This window comes from Hyposmocoma kahamanoa, unplaced genomic scaffold (genome assembly GCF_003589595.1).
Source record: "Hyposmocoma kahamanoa isolate Upper Pololo Valley unplaced genomic scaffold, ASM358959v1 96469, whole genome shotgun sequence".
Lineage (NCBI taxonomy): Eukaryota > Metazoa > Arthropoda > Insecta > Lepidoptera > Cosmopterigidae > Hyposmocoma > Hyposmocoma kahamanoa.
Genome location: NW_020655203.1, coordinates 1 through 14,388, shown reverse-complemented (window position 1 = coordinate 14,388; position 14,388 = coordinate 1). Strand labels below are relative to the sequence as shown.

Below are 14,388 nucleotides of genomic sequence, written 5' to 3'. Positions count from 1 at the left end.
GGATGGCTTAATGAAAGCGAAATTTTGGAACCATAACATTATAATATTAGGGGTTAAAGTATGAAATTGCCGTTTTATTGCAATAGGTTCTTTGAATTTTCATAGAATCTTCATGGTTTGAGGTTTTCGAATGAAACTTTTTTCAAATGGTTTCTGTGATTTTTTTTTTTTAAATTTGAAACATTTGAATATCGACTTTCAATTGTTTTTGTTATTCAATTTAGACAAGAAAGATGGATACTGCGAAAATTCAAGTGATTTTTGAATACGAGTTCCGACGCGGAACTAACGCAGCAGAAACAGCCCGCAATATCAATGCTGCGTTTGGAGAGGGGTCTACTAATGAACGCACCGTGCGATTTTGGTTTAAACGCTTTCGTGATGGAAATTTCGACTTAAAGAACGAGTCACGAGGAAGACCGCCCACACAGGTGAATAACGATTAATTAAGAGAGATAGTGGAAGCCGATCCTAGTCAAACTACCCAGGAATTAGCGGCATGGTTTAACGTTACCTTACCCACAATATTGACTCACTTGCGTCAAATCAATAAAATAAAAAAAATACGAAAAATGGGTGCCTCATGATTTGACTGATCTGCAGAAAGAAACGCGTGTTGAAACTTGTGTTGCCTTGTTGAACCGGTACAGAAATGAAGGAATATTGGATCGAATTGTAACATGTGATGAAAAGTGGATTCTTTATGATAACCGGAAAAATGCAATGGCTGACCCCAGGTCAAATGCCACAACAGTGTCCTAAAGCAAAACTTACCAATAAAAAGGTAATGGTAACTGTTTGGTGGTCTCAGCATGGTGTTATTCACTATAGTTTTCTCCGATCTGGTCAAGCAATAACGGCAGATGTCTATTGTGCCGAACTCCGAACCATGTTGACAAAACTAGCAGTAAAACAGCCCCGACTCATGAATCGATCTTCACCATTATTGCTCCACGACAACGCGAGACCTCACACAGCACGAGAAACCATTTTGACCCTTCAGGAACTGCAGTTAGAAACCATTCGTCATCCTCCGTATTCACCAGACCTTGCTCCAACGGACTACCATTTTTTTCGTGATTTGGACAATTATCTACGTGACAAGAAGTTTTCTTCCCAGGAGGCAGTACAAAATGCTTTCACACAGTTTGTGCAGTCTAGATCGTCGGAGTTCTATCGCAAAGGCATTAATAACCTTCCCATTAGATGGCAGCAATGTATAGATAATAATGGCAACTATTTTGATTAAATAAACTTGTTAAAAATTTAAAAAATAAACAATTTAGATTTTCAGTACAAATCGGCAATTTCATACTTTAACCCCTATTATATAGTTTATTTCCTTCACACACAACTCTACAACAATACCACAATATTATGTTGTAAACCAGCTTAAACTAGGATACCCTGTGCTATAGGTCTCCATGCCTCCACCTACGGATAGAATAGAATAGAATAGGTTTATTTGGCAGAATACAGTAAAAATATACAGATCTTAAATTAATTTAGGTGCAATGTATTCAACCTGCAAGCAGGTGTGCAAATGTTATGGAATTTATTAAGTCTTGTGTATATATGTATAGTTAATTGCATTTTAATATAATGTTAATTAGCATTTGTAAATTCGAAATATTCTTTATTACTATAGAAGCAATGTGTCAAAAGCCATCTTGTCAATTGTAGTTTAAAAGTACGTCTTTGTAGTAATTTAATGTCATTTGGTAAATTATTAAACACATCACATCACATCAATCCACAAATCAGGCGCTAATTGTGTGCTGGGAAAACTACAATTGTTTACTACGTCTTGTTGTAAAAGCTTATTTTGAGATAATCGTTCCTAACGTTTAACGTTTCTATTCCCTTTACGTAGTCTTCGTTAAGTGCAGTGTAGGTCAATGAGTACAGTAGAACAGAAAATTCAAAACATTGAATAATGATTAAAGGAATTATTTTATTTGGCATTGATGCCCAATAAAAATAACTAATGACTGTCCTTCGCAATTTATATATAAATAATTTCTTCATAAGGAATGTGTAAATAATCATTTTCCTATAATAGCATAATATATAGAAACAAAAGAAATAATATCACATTCATAATATAATATGATCACCACAAGCGTTCTACTCTAAAAAACTTACAAAATACAAAGTTTTACGACACATAAATTTTCATTATTTACGTAAAGTGCTAAATCAAATAATAATCACTAAACTGGATTTGAATTTTCTTTTCAGCTGTACTTATAGCATTCGATCTAAAGAGAATAAAAGCGAGATATATTATTATAGACTGCACGTAAACATAATAAAAGTGAGACGTCTCTAAAGAGTCGACGTAAAGGGGGAACAATTTGAAAAGTCATACCTTGACGAGCTGTGCAACGTACAGCGCCGTCAGTGGGGTCTGTTCAGCAGGTTTGAGCACCAAGGTATTGCCTGCTGCCAATGCTGGGCCCAACTTCCACGACGCCATAAGCAGAGGGAAGTTCCAAGGGATAATTTGTCCGCATACACCTGGCAACATAGTCAATATTTTTTAAATTCGTCGTAAATACAATAGAAAAAAATTGTATTTTGTTCTACTACTATTATTACCATTCCTGTTTTATATTACTATGTTAATTTTAATCATTTGACTGAAGGTTTTCCATCAAAAGTCACGAAATAAATTTAAAACAATAAATCGACCCCTCCTACGTAAAGTATCGTACGTCGAAATTGCCAAGTTTACAAGGGAGCGTTTTCAAGTTTCGAATTCTCTGAAATGAGCAAAACACGTGACTTTATCATTTCTCAGTTTTATTCGGCAAAGCTCGTAACTAACATAAAGTATTTATAAAATCAAACAACAAACAAGCATAATTTATCTTATAATTTTATCCTAATGCAGATGTGGGTCAACAAGCGGGTAAACTAAAGTGAAACTGTGCAAGTTGGGTGACAGTATAAAATTATAAAATAAATTGTGTTTGTTCGTCTAATCGATATCTAGGATTTTATAATGCCCTATGTGAGTAACGAGCTTTGCCGAATAAAACTGAGAAATGCTAAAGTTACGTGTTCAGAGAATTCAGAACTTTAAAACGCTCCCTTGTAAACTTGGTAACGATATCTTACGTAGGAGAAGTCGAAATAGGATTGTTATAGTGAGGACGTTGGTATGACGTGAGCAGTGAAACAATGAAATGATGAAACATTTATGACAGAATAGGTCCAAGTAATTCTGCGCAGACGTGTGAAGTCCTCAAATTGAGCCAGATTATGGCCTTTTTTATATTAAAAAATAAGTGCGCATTTGACCTTTATCTCACCTGATGGCAAGTAACGATGAGGTCGACGATGGAGCATGCACACCTAAATAATGCCTATTCACTCTCGCATTGAAAAGACCCAAGATACACCGTTCAGGGAACAAGTCTGCAGGCAGTAAATTCCAATCCATAAGCGTTCGCCAAACAAATGTAGAAGCGAAACGCCCCGTGCCAATTCTTGGAATATCCACAAAATAGGAATGGAATCCGAGCCTACGTCTGGCCTAAAGCCTCTAATTAGAGACAGCAGCAGACAGAATGAATACATTACAGTGTTTATAAAGTCGAATTTTATTGTGCATTTTATTGTGTTTTATTTTATTCTACTAGATTTCTATAGTGTAAACTAATACAAATGGGAATATGAAAATTGAGTCATTTTTGTCTGAATAAAGATTTTAAAAAACCACAATTCTTTTTCAAATTAGAAAGAAGTTATTTGATTTTAGTAATTTTCAGTTTTTATATTTTTACTTCAATAATTCGCCGTATTATTTCGTGATTTTAACACTAGTGGTTGCTTTAGCTGTCTTTTACACACCCTAAAATTATCATCAACTGAAGCCGTGATGGGTTGATAATGAAAATCATAAAGAACGCTAATTTGTCTTGCAATAACAAACGTAATCGACATTTTTAAACGAAATTTATATATTAACGTAACGAGGACCAACGATACGAGATTGACAACCCCCTCTAATCGGCTTAACCGGTCACATGTAAATATCTTTATGATTACGAATAGAAAAATCGAACACATAGAAAAATGGTTTTCCTCGACCCGGTGTGACCACGCCCAAGGAGTGGAAAAAAATCTGATTGTTCGATCTTTGTATTCATAATCATAACAAAATTAGTAGTTATTTCACAAAAAAATCTCAATAAATAAATCTTATATATTATTTAGTTTCAGTTTTGTTGTTACTGAACAGGGTATAAATAGACCCTTAACGAAAACGAGAACTACGTATTCTTCCTATCGTTACTAGTATTGTCTTGTATGAGAGGTCATGTCTGGGAACCTGATAGTTAAGGAGATATTGAGGGTCAAAGTGAAAATTTTTCCAGTTTTTTACGAAATCTGTTTTGAAATGTTATTACTAAACTTTCCTTCAAACAGACATTTAATTCAAATTTCTAAAAAAACTGTTTTTTAATACCTAAGAATAAAAGCTGTTTGCCAGCAATTATTTTTGCGTCTTTTTACACCCTGCATAATTACAGGTTTCTTACAACGAGAGATTATTTTTCCCCCATATTTCGGAACGGTTACTCTAATAATTCGAACGTAAATTGCATAGTTTTGTGGGACAATGCATAAGCTTATGAAGATTGTTAACATTAAAAATAAACATACACATAATATATGACATACACGCGTCATGACATCAAGAAAATATTGCATTATTGATATATTTTAAGAACCTGTGTACACATTGTATTATTGACATTTCATGAGTGGTAGTGGACGAACAGCAATTTAATAATTAAACGATGTGGGCGTTTTATATAAGCAGACCATTTTTGCCATCTTTGTCACACATAACTAACGCAGTTGCATTTCGGTAACTTTCGAGATAGTGGCACCTAAAGCTTTTTTTTACTTATAAAAAAATGTCAATTACGCTGATTTTGCTTGTATATTTATTAAATATTCTCATTCTATACTAAAACAGTGTTTGTACATTTTATTTCTATATCTATATAGTATGACTTATCTTTGAGATATAATGAACCATTCATTACTCCATTCATAATATTAATCCGTTATTGTTGTATTACTGAATGAATTTTGCTAGCGCGTATGTACATACATAATGATTGTAATTGATTTTTCGATAGAGTTTCCTTACGTGTTGCCTGATCTACATTTCGAGTAAATCTGAATTTATTTGTTTTTGGAGTCGTTGAATATTAATAATTTGTTTCACTGACACTACGTCTGAGGTTAGCACTCTAATGCGTTGTGTTTTCTGTACTTTTGTACCAATTTTAATGACAAAATAAAATTGCAAAACAAATTTGCGATTTTCAATCAATTTTAGCTAGTTCAACGGATAAACTGATTTAATATAATCTCAGTACAAAGTACTAAAAAACCGACCTCAAAAGTCATTAATCCCCTTGCTTGCCACCCTTAGAGGTGGAATATTTTGTTCAAATTTAAATGGGACCACCAACAGAAAAATAATCATCAAAATCGGCCCACAAACGTAAGTAACGTAACGTACATACAAAAAAACATACAGTCGAATTGTGAACCTCCTCCTTTTTTTGAAATCGGTTAAAAATATCGTAATGTCTTTGAAAGGACAGACCTTTACCTATTTCTGCCGCCAGGCAGTAATGAAAGGTGCTGGTGAATTAGAGGCACGTAGGACTTGTCAACTTAGTATTAGTCTCAGAGTGACGGGCGCAGACCTGAGATCTTTGCGATTTAAAGCTCTGAGTGGCACTGCAACTGTTATGGATAGACGTGTCGTTTACCACCAGGCGCACGACTTGTTCGTGCCGCCACTTGGTATTATAAAAAAAACTGTCTATTTTCACTCTGCCAAATATTTGGTGTGCGCGTCAAGTCACAACACCCTTTTTAAGGCTCTGGTCTACATTTTGATGCCATTTCTGTTTGTGTTACAACTTCTTAACAGTGTTTTGAACTGTAAGCAGCTATCAGGGCTTTTGCTCGAGACCCCAACAGACGTCTCAAGAGACGTGCGTGCTCTGGCTCAGCAGAGGAACATTTGCCAGGCTGCAAGCTATCCCTATATAAGATTCGGGACCAATAAAGGCCTTCCTAGCACCAGCTTTTGCCAGCTAATCAACTGCCCAATTACCCTTGATATCAGAGTGGCCTGGAACCCAACGCAAAACCATCTAATTCCTTTCCCCGACAGTATTCAGCATAGTGTAAGAACTTCTCCCATTAAATTTCCTATAATGTAACCTTAAATAATAATGTACCTACTTTAAAAATAATGTAATAATGTAAAATAATGTACCTGTTCCCTGTAGGTACATCAAGACATATGGGGCACGATATTTTCATGGCCACGAAAATTGCATAGATATTTACACATTGTCATGATAGATGTTATCGATATTACCATGATGAATGGACATTGGGTTTTTTTTATCGTGCATCACTATCAATATGATAATAAGATACTACTAAGTTGAAAATACTTTCAATAATTTTAATTGCTTGGCAGTTATAATAAGAAAGTAAAATGGCCATTATATTTAATTTTGGAACAGTAACAAAATAATGCGATTTCACTATAGTATAGCATGAATTAATTTTTAGTTTAAGTATATACGTTTTCAGTTTCTTAATTATTTGTTACCTTTTTAGCTGATAGCTCTTTTTTGTCAATAAGTAATGTACTAGTTTCTAATAGGCAAACCTCAGAGTCATTCGTGTTTTACGGAAACGAGTATTAAGTTATCCTAATAATGACACATGTTCATTATGTATTTATATCGATATAATATTATATTTTTCATTAATTCACTGACTAGAATAATACTGAAGATTTATTTAAAAAATATATTAAAAGCGCTTTAAATATTATATTTTGGACAGGTACTTTTAAATTAGGTAACCAAGGTATTTGAAATTGCCTGTCCAAGTTTATCATTACCTAGTTAATAATTGGTATATTCACTACGTAATATTTATCGGCAATACAATTTGAAAATTCGAGAACCCCTTGTCTACTAGCTCACGAAGCTAAGGCATCTCATTATATTCATATAATAAATTTGTATTATATATTACTCTGCACTACATAAATGAAGAAAACAGTAACTGAACGAGTCCCAGACATAAGTTTTTTTTACTTTCTTCTTTCGGGACACGAAAGAAACTCCTCTCTTTATTCCGTTTAGATGATGATAAACAAAAACAGCCGTACACCGCACAATTTACGATACTATATTAACGTACAAATTTCATAATGAATAAACGAAAACTATATTCAAATATCAAATCCGTCTTAGCGCGAAAACGGCTCGCCGACAGCCTTGTTGTCGTTCAGTCAATGTGACCGCCAATGTGCGGGGCGTGTTGCGGTATCTAAAGCTAGGTGAGTGTCCATTCACTTTCCTTTTTGTTCTCTGGTGGAATGTAAAGTAAAAGACATAAGGTTAACAATGCAATTGTGAACTTCTGTAACAATGTAATAGTTACGAAGCTTGCACTTTATTAGATAATAATACTTTGTGTTGTTTGCCATCAAATAATAGGTGAATAATATTGATAGCGTTGAAAAGTCGATAAACTATGACGAGCTACTTTATTGTTGCTATCAAAATTACGAGGCATGCATATCATGTATCACAATATATTATGTAGTTATAGTAAAAGTATTCTTTACAAATATTATCGCTAATTCTAATATCAAACTACATATTTGCTTTTGGTTAGGTAATAAATGGTTATTGGTCTACAGCAAATAAAGTGAGATTATACGGTAAATAAATATAGGATACCGGTGTATTGTACACATCACACAGTTTTGCAACCATGATTCCGTTGATGATATAATGTAATCGTGATAAGATAACAAACAACTTATAGCAATTTTTTTTAATTTGGTTCCGTAATAATAAAAAAATAATAATTGCTGTAGGTAACTATCACGAATACCTATATATCTGCATCTTCTCGGTACACTGTCAGATGCACCGGCCATTCTCACATTCAGTGTTCTCACTTTAGCCATTTCTGTGTCCTCAACCTAATTACCGTAGTCATTGCTTTTTTTTCGCTTAATATACCCAATAACATTGAAATATGAACAAATTTAAGCTTAACTATCAATATGTCTAAATCTCATTAGAATAGACAAAATAGTTTTCGAGTTATTAAGACAAAGATTTTATGGAAACGATGATTACTGGTTATTGGTTACTGTAATTAGGTTGACGACACCGAAATGGGTACGGTAACTAAGCTGAGGACACCGAAATGGGTACAGTAACTAAGCCGAGGACACCGAATGTGAGAATGGCTGGCGCATATGTGCGAGTTTTGAAGTATTTCCTCTGAACGCGGCGGTACCGCGCGTACATCGAACGAGTGTATGTAGAAGTAAAATGTATGAATTTCTAGACACACGATTTGAAAACGGGCGGTTAATTTTTGTCATCTGAATTTAATTTGCTGAACCTTTACGCGGTAAATTGCTACTTAACGCTTATCAATACGTTTGACTTTCACCGGGAGTAAGTTGCGCAAACCTAAGGAGCGTGGCTTACCAACAGGCTCATGTCTCGTATAAGCGAAGTATTTCCCATCAGTTGGGAGCGTCATCCCATGATTTTTGTCGGCCCAACCAGCGTAGTAACGTAGATTTTTGATCACGCCATTTACATCGCCATGATACGCTGCTAGGTATGGCTTGCCGTTGTCCAGAGTTTCCAAACTCTGGAAAGGCAAATATTAAAAATTTATAATAAATGTGCCAGAGAATTACTTATTCCTGGGACCTAATTGTGTAATTTGAAACCCAGTCTGTAGTTCGTCATGCCCTACATATACGTATACGGCGTACTATAAATTACTGGAACTGGCCACTTACATAGACAATATTTCAAAAGTAATTACAACATTTGAAAATGGAACTCTTTGGCTGTAGAATACAGTTCCGTACCTGAGAAGCATTACCTAGTACCTAGTACCTAGTACCTTTGACATTGAGATGTTTGCCAACTTGTCTGTGTGATTCATGGCCAATTTGTAACAAGCTGCTCGATATATTGTTAACAAAACCGAAAAAACAGAATACTAATGTCACTGTGCTGTCTTTCACCCTACATGGTTACTCTGTAGAAGCAACCCTTAGAGAAGTTTGTTTCTTAATTACCAGGAATCGAGCATGGTATCTTCTCGCCCTGAGTGACGCTATAGAGGTTACCCAAGTTATAACGTATGAGAAGTAACAACGGGAAGTAACATTGATTAGTCACATAAGTACGTAATTGTATTGATTTTCCAACTTTTGAACCGTACCAAAAGTTGCAAAATAAAAACAATTGCAAAATCAAAGCCCATAAAGGCGCTGTTAGTTCGATCCATCGATCAATCTTACATAATTAATACATTTTATAATATATAAAATGTATTAATTATGTAAGATTCAACTTTAAATAACTGCTTCCGTGGCCGAATGGTTACCATGCCGGACTGCCACGCAGAGGTCCCAGGTACGATTCACGAGCCGGGAGAAATATTTGTATGGCCTACATTTATTTCTCTCGTAAGTTTGGGTGTAATTTGTGGTTGTCTATGTGTGTGTCCATGGCACCCGCGACGCAGGGTTTGCCTAGTGCGGGGCTATGTTGAGTGTGCACGTTATTATTATAAAAAAAAAGAAAAAATTGGTACTTTTGTGGTTTTATACTTTTGCTAATAAAAATGATAAAACATTGTCGATTCAAAGTCAAGACCAAACCACAAGGTTGGTTTTGTTGCATAATACATACAAAGATGTTTAACATAAACAATGGAAAACAAATACTCAAAGCGTCCATGAAATAAGTTTTATGTTAAAAGAACTCTTGGTTGGCAGGGTACTAATTATAATATAATTATAATATGGTAATTAATATTATTAATATTATAATATATACTTATTATAATTATAATATAGGTAATTTGCTTGAAAAATGTTTTAAAACCCAGTCTTAATTACATAATAATTTACATAGGTACTAGCTCTTTCATACATTTGGATCGAATAGGTATAGTATGAATATATTATGGAATAGTTGATTTTCTTTTCAACTGTTCCATTCAAAAGAGGAAGGCCTACTAGGAACTATAGGGACCTAAAGAACCTATATAAAATATAAAATTTGCAGGAGCAAAGTATATTTGATTATTATTTACTAAATGTCACATTGTAGCAGATGTCTATAGATATAGTATCACAGGACAAATAATTATATCAATAATATTGTAGATAGCTATAAGTACAGCTGTAGTCAAAATTGAATGGACATTGCCAACAACTAAGCATTGCACATGCTCACATTCATTAGCATAATACAGAGGCTTTTTATTCTCAGTTCTCCATGATAATATTTACTTTTACATCATTTCTGTTGTATTGCACTTATATTGAGTACAAGTATTTTCATAATACATCATAAAAATATTGTTATAATTATCAAAATGATATGCTGTATTCGTCATCATACTTGATTAGATACTTATTCTATAATCTATCACATTATGGAACAATATTTGCACAGATAGCACTCATGAATGAATGTCACCAAATACATAGCTACACATAGGTACCTACACTACAGTCAAGAGAGCTTTAAGCTTGACACTTTGGATCTTTTTTCTTTATAATATAGGACTATTTTCATAATAAACCACACCCTTTTAACATGGTATTCCCAACATTGTCATTGAAACAAATGGTAGTAATATTTAAAGTTATAAAAAATTGGTTTATTCATTGTTTTTAGTGAATTACTTATTTGATATCTGGGCTCATGAAACTAACCTCTTTACATCAGGAAATCCCAATGGATACCCTCCGCCCGGGGAGGCGAAGGGTTCTCCTACAGACTAAAACCTGACAGTGTTCCATCTCCTCACCATGTGCCAGAGCCACAGGGACACTTACACAGTGTTAAGTCGCTTTACCTCGTAACTTTCGGATCAGTGGCGGTAAAACATATTACTCACAGCCAAGTAAGCTTTGTCTCTCTCGATAAGATCAGCCAGTCTGTTGATCAGTCGGCCGCGCTCCGACGCATCCATTGTTCGCCATGGTGAGCCAAGTCTAAAGAAAAGATAATATTGTGTTAAGCTTAAATCAAAGTTACATTTTTATGTCACATGTTAACTTATTGAATAAAGGCCAACAATAGCACCATGTTTTACTGCATTGTTTTGCCGTGGACACCTACTAGGTTGAGTATTTAGGAACATCTTATCAGAGACACAGCCACTGGTTGAAAAATCAAAAATGGATTCCACAACTTCATCTGCTTTGATATCCATTCAGGTGCATCCTGACGACTATATTCAATTGCAACTGTTATTTGAACATTTTAAATGATGTTTTAGTACCTCAAGGAACAGATAGGATGGAAATGATCACAATTTGTCTATAGTAAATTGTACAGTATTAACAGATTGTGCAGTTGTTCAAAAACATAAGAATATGTTGATATAAAGTAAAACTCACTTAAAGGCTTCCTTAGCAGCTTGTACAGCACGGTCCACGTCAGCCTTACCAGCATGTTGGACGTCTGCAATCACTTGGCCAGTCGCTGGGTTCTCTGTTCGGAATGTCTTCCCATCCAATGACTTTACCCACTCATTGTTGATGAAAAGCTAGGACGAAAATAGTATATTTAAATTAACGCTACTACATAAATATCGTTGATTTAAACAAAGATACAATACGATTTAAATAACGAATACAATAAATAAGTTGCCTACTTCCCTAACAAAACTTCTTTTGCACGCATTTATTAGACGCCTCCTAAATATAGACTTGATAACCCGAACGATAGGTATGTAGACACACAAATGAAACTACCTACCTATTCAATTTAAGCAGTAGCAGCTGTAGGACGTTGAAATCAAAGAATAGGTACATAATACTCACTCCTGTGTATAGAATCTCAGGCTTTGACTGAGGAGCCGGCGCAGCAGTCGCCAATTTGGCCTTTTGCGATTGAACTAGTTTACTTAAGTTCCTCAACATTTTCAATAATTATATTATTATACGTCTAGCAGCTTCACTTGCCGGCCGGCAACTCCAAACTCTGACTAGTATATAATCTGTGCGGCAACTGACTGATACTGATAAAATCAGCACCGACTTTAGGGTTGACACTAAATTCAACTCTATGACGCTCATGATAAAGACGGTACAAAATGTCAAGTTTGGTGTTCTCTTGATTCGATTAGACCTATTAATATTGTGACGATTGTGACCCTTGATGGATTTTTCTTATTTCCCTTGGCTTTTAGACATGGGGAATAGCGTTACATTTCTATCGCCGTGACGGTCTTTCCGGTTCCAAAATTGTCACGACTGTTACTTCCGTGCCCTTGTCACGCCTATAACTTACATCACGATATACGGTTTTAGCCAGCTTCTTTCTAATACTTATAGCCGATTTTTATAGAATGATTTAAGTTTTTACTCCCTTTGTAATAAGTTTCAATTCCATTCAAAAAGTTGATTTTGTATTTAATGTAATTTTGTTTGTTACTTATTTAATGCGAACCTTTGGATTGTTAAAAATAGCAATAAAGTGTAAAGTATATAATATTTCCAGTAGATTACACAAAGTAGATTATACATAAATATAAAATATCAACTCTTCCCATAATAAAACAAATATACAAAAATATTTTATTTTGTTAATAAATAGGTTTTTAGTAACTGCTGCAGATTTTTTTCATCTGCCCTTTCTAGTAGTAATAAGCACTTACGACCCTTGTGAGTGAGCAAAGAAAGTCATCCTATCTCACTCACTCCCATCGCCGAAATGGTCCGATTTGAAGAGAACTACAACGAGTGGCGTCCAGTCACCACGGAACGGAGATCGCGCATTGTATGTAAATTGTAATACGTATGTCGCGATGTGAGTGACAGGGATAGCTATTGGAACGGAGGAACACTTATGGGATTTTGGAACGTCGTTCCTGCGGAACGAGTCACGGTGATACTGTTTGACGGCGGATCATGGTGATTTTTTCATCGTGACATTATTTATCACCCACCTCTATTGGCTTTTCGCATCGAGCATATAACCAGAAATAGAGACGAAATAAGGGCCATATATTTCTGGTAACACATTAGCGATACAGCTCTTATAAATATCAACTCTCGTTTGCACTGAAATATAGTATAAACAGGCTAGTATCTCTTACAATTAGTTTGCGAGACAGGCCAACTATTGACCTGTGTATACTTCTCCGTATATTCCAGAAAATATTCTGTATTTATTGTAATAACGACAATAATTCGGTGGTGTGAGAAAAACAGCAAACCATCTAATTACAAAACAAACGGAATCACATTTCACTGGTAATTAAATATGTAATTTTTCAATTTTCGTACATTATAGCATAGTTCAAGTTAAACTGGTCAATTTGCAGTAAAACAATTGACAACACCCATCAATTGTTTCAATTCATATATGCGTCTTGCTTCCACCTAATGCAACTCCCATTATGTTATCTCATTGTATTCCTTGGGCAAACGTTGCTAGTGTTGCACTGAAAAAAATCAAAGTATATTGATTTATGTATGTGTATAATGATTTATTTAAACAATCGATAAAGTAAAAAATCTACACCTAATGTCGTCGTAATTAAGTATTGAGCCATGATTATAATGTATCGATTTTATAAGTAAGTCAGATTATGCACAAGAAACACTAACTATTACGTGATAGATTATCGTTCGTTTTTATTGCTCAGGAAAATTGTTTTTGTTTGAGAGTATATTTATATAATTAACTTCTTATGGCCGTTTGGTGTTGGCCTAATATAACACCCCATACCTTTCCAGAACCGACCGAGCTAGCTCGAGTTCACAAAGTTTAGCTCGAGTTGACTCGTTGTGGGAGTAACTTAAGTTAAATAACTCGACTCGCCCGTCTCTTGCGACTCGAGCGGGGTTTGAAGGTCACTGACGCGCTTTATGAATGAAGTATTCGATATGGCGGATTCAACCGAGTTAGCTCGAGTTTATGAAAAAGTAACTCAAGTTGACTCGTTATAGAAGTAATTCGAGTTAACCGAGTTAAATAACTCGACTCGCCCATCGCTATTTCAATGCAAGCTTATTATAATATTACTCATATTCGTACCATGACGAACCCGTCTACCAAGTAATGATTGTATTATTGCAAAAGTGATTGAATGAAAGAATGATTTCCCAGTATTGTCTATTCTTTACTAAATATAGGAAAGAGGTAACGCTACGTGAGCTATATAATGCCATCTCTTTCTTTTTTGATGTTCCAAATCGTCTTATCGTAGTAAATGTTTAAGCATGTACGTATTCAAAGAATTTTTACT

At 34.8% G+C, this 14,388-nt stretch overlaps 1 protein-coding gene across 1 annotated transcript; it reads right to left on the bottom strand.

Annotated features, from left to right (window-relative positions):
- Nucleotides 1–2,345: 2,345 nt before the first annotated feature.
- On the bottom strand, nucleotides 2,346–12,127 carry LOC113238527 (aldehyde dehydrogenase, mitochondrial-like). The gene is made up of 5 exons (XM_026475352.1): nucleotides 11,957–12,127; nucleotides 11,531–11,679; nucleotides 11,026–11,122; nucleotides 8,580–8,748; nucleotides 2,346–2,520 (listed from the first exon to the last, which is right to left on the bottom strand). The coding sequence occupies exons 1-5, from the start codon at nucleotides 12,053–12,055 to the stop codon at nucleotides 2,366–2,368; spliced, it is 669 nt and encodes a 222-aa protein (XP_026331137.1). The 5' UTR covers nucleotides 12,056–12,127; the 3' UTR covers nucleotides 2,346–2,365.
- Nucleotides 12,128–14,388: the final 2,261 nt, after the last annotated feature.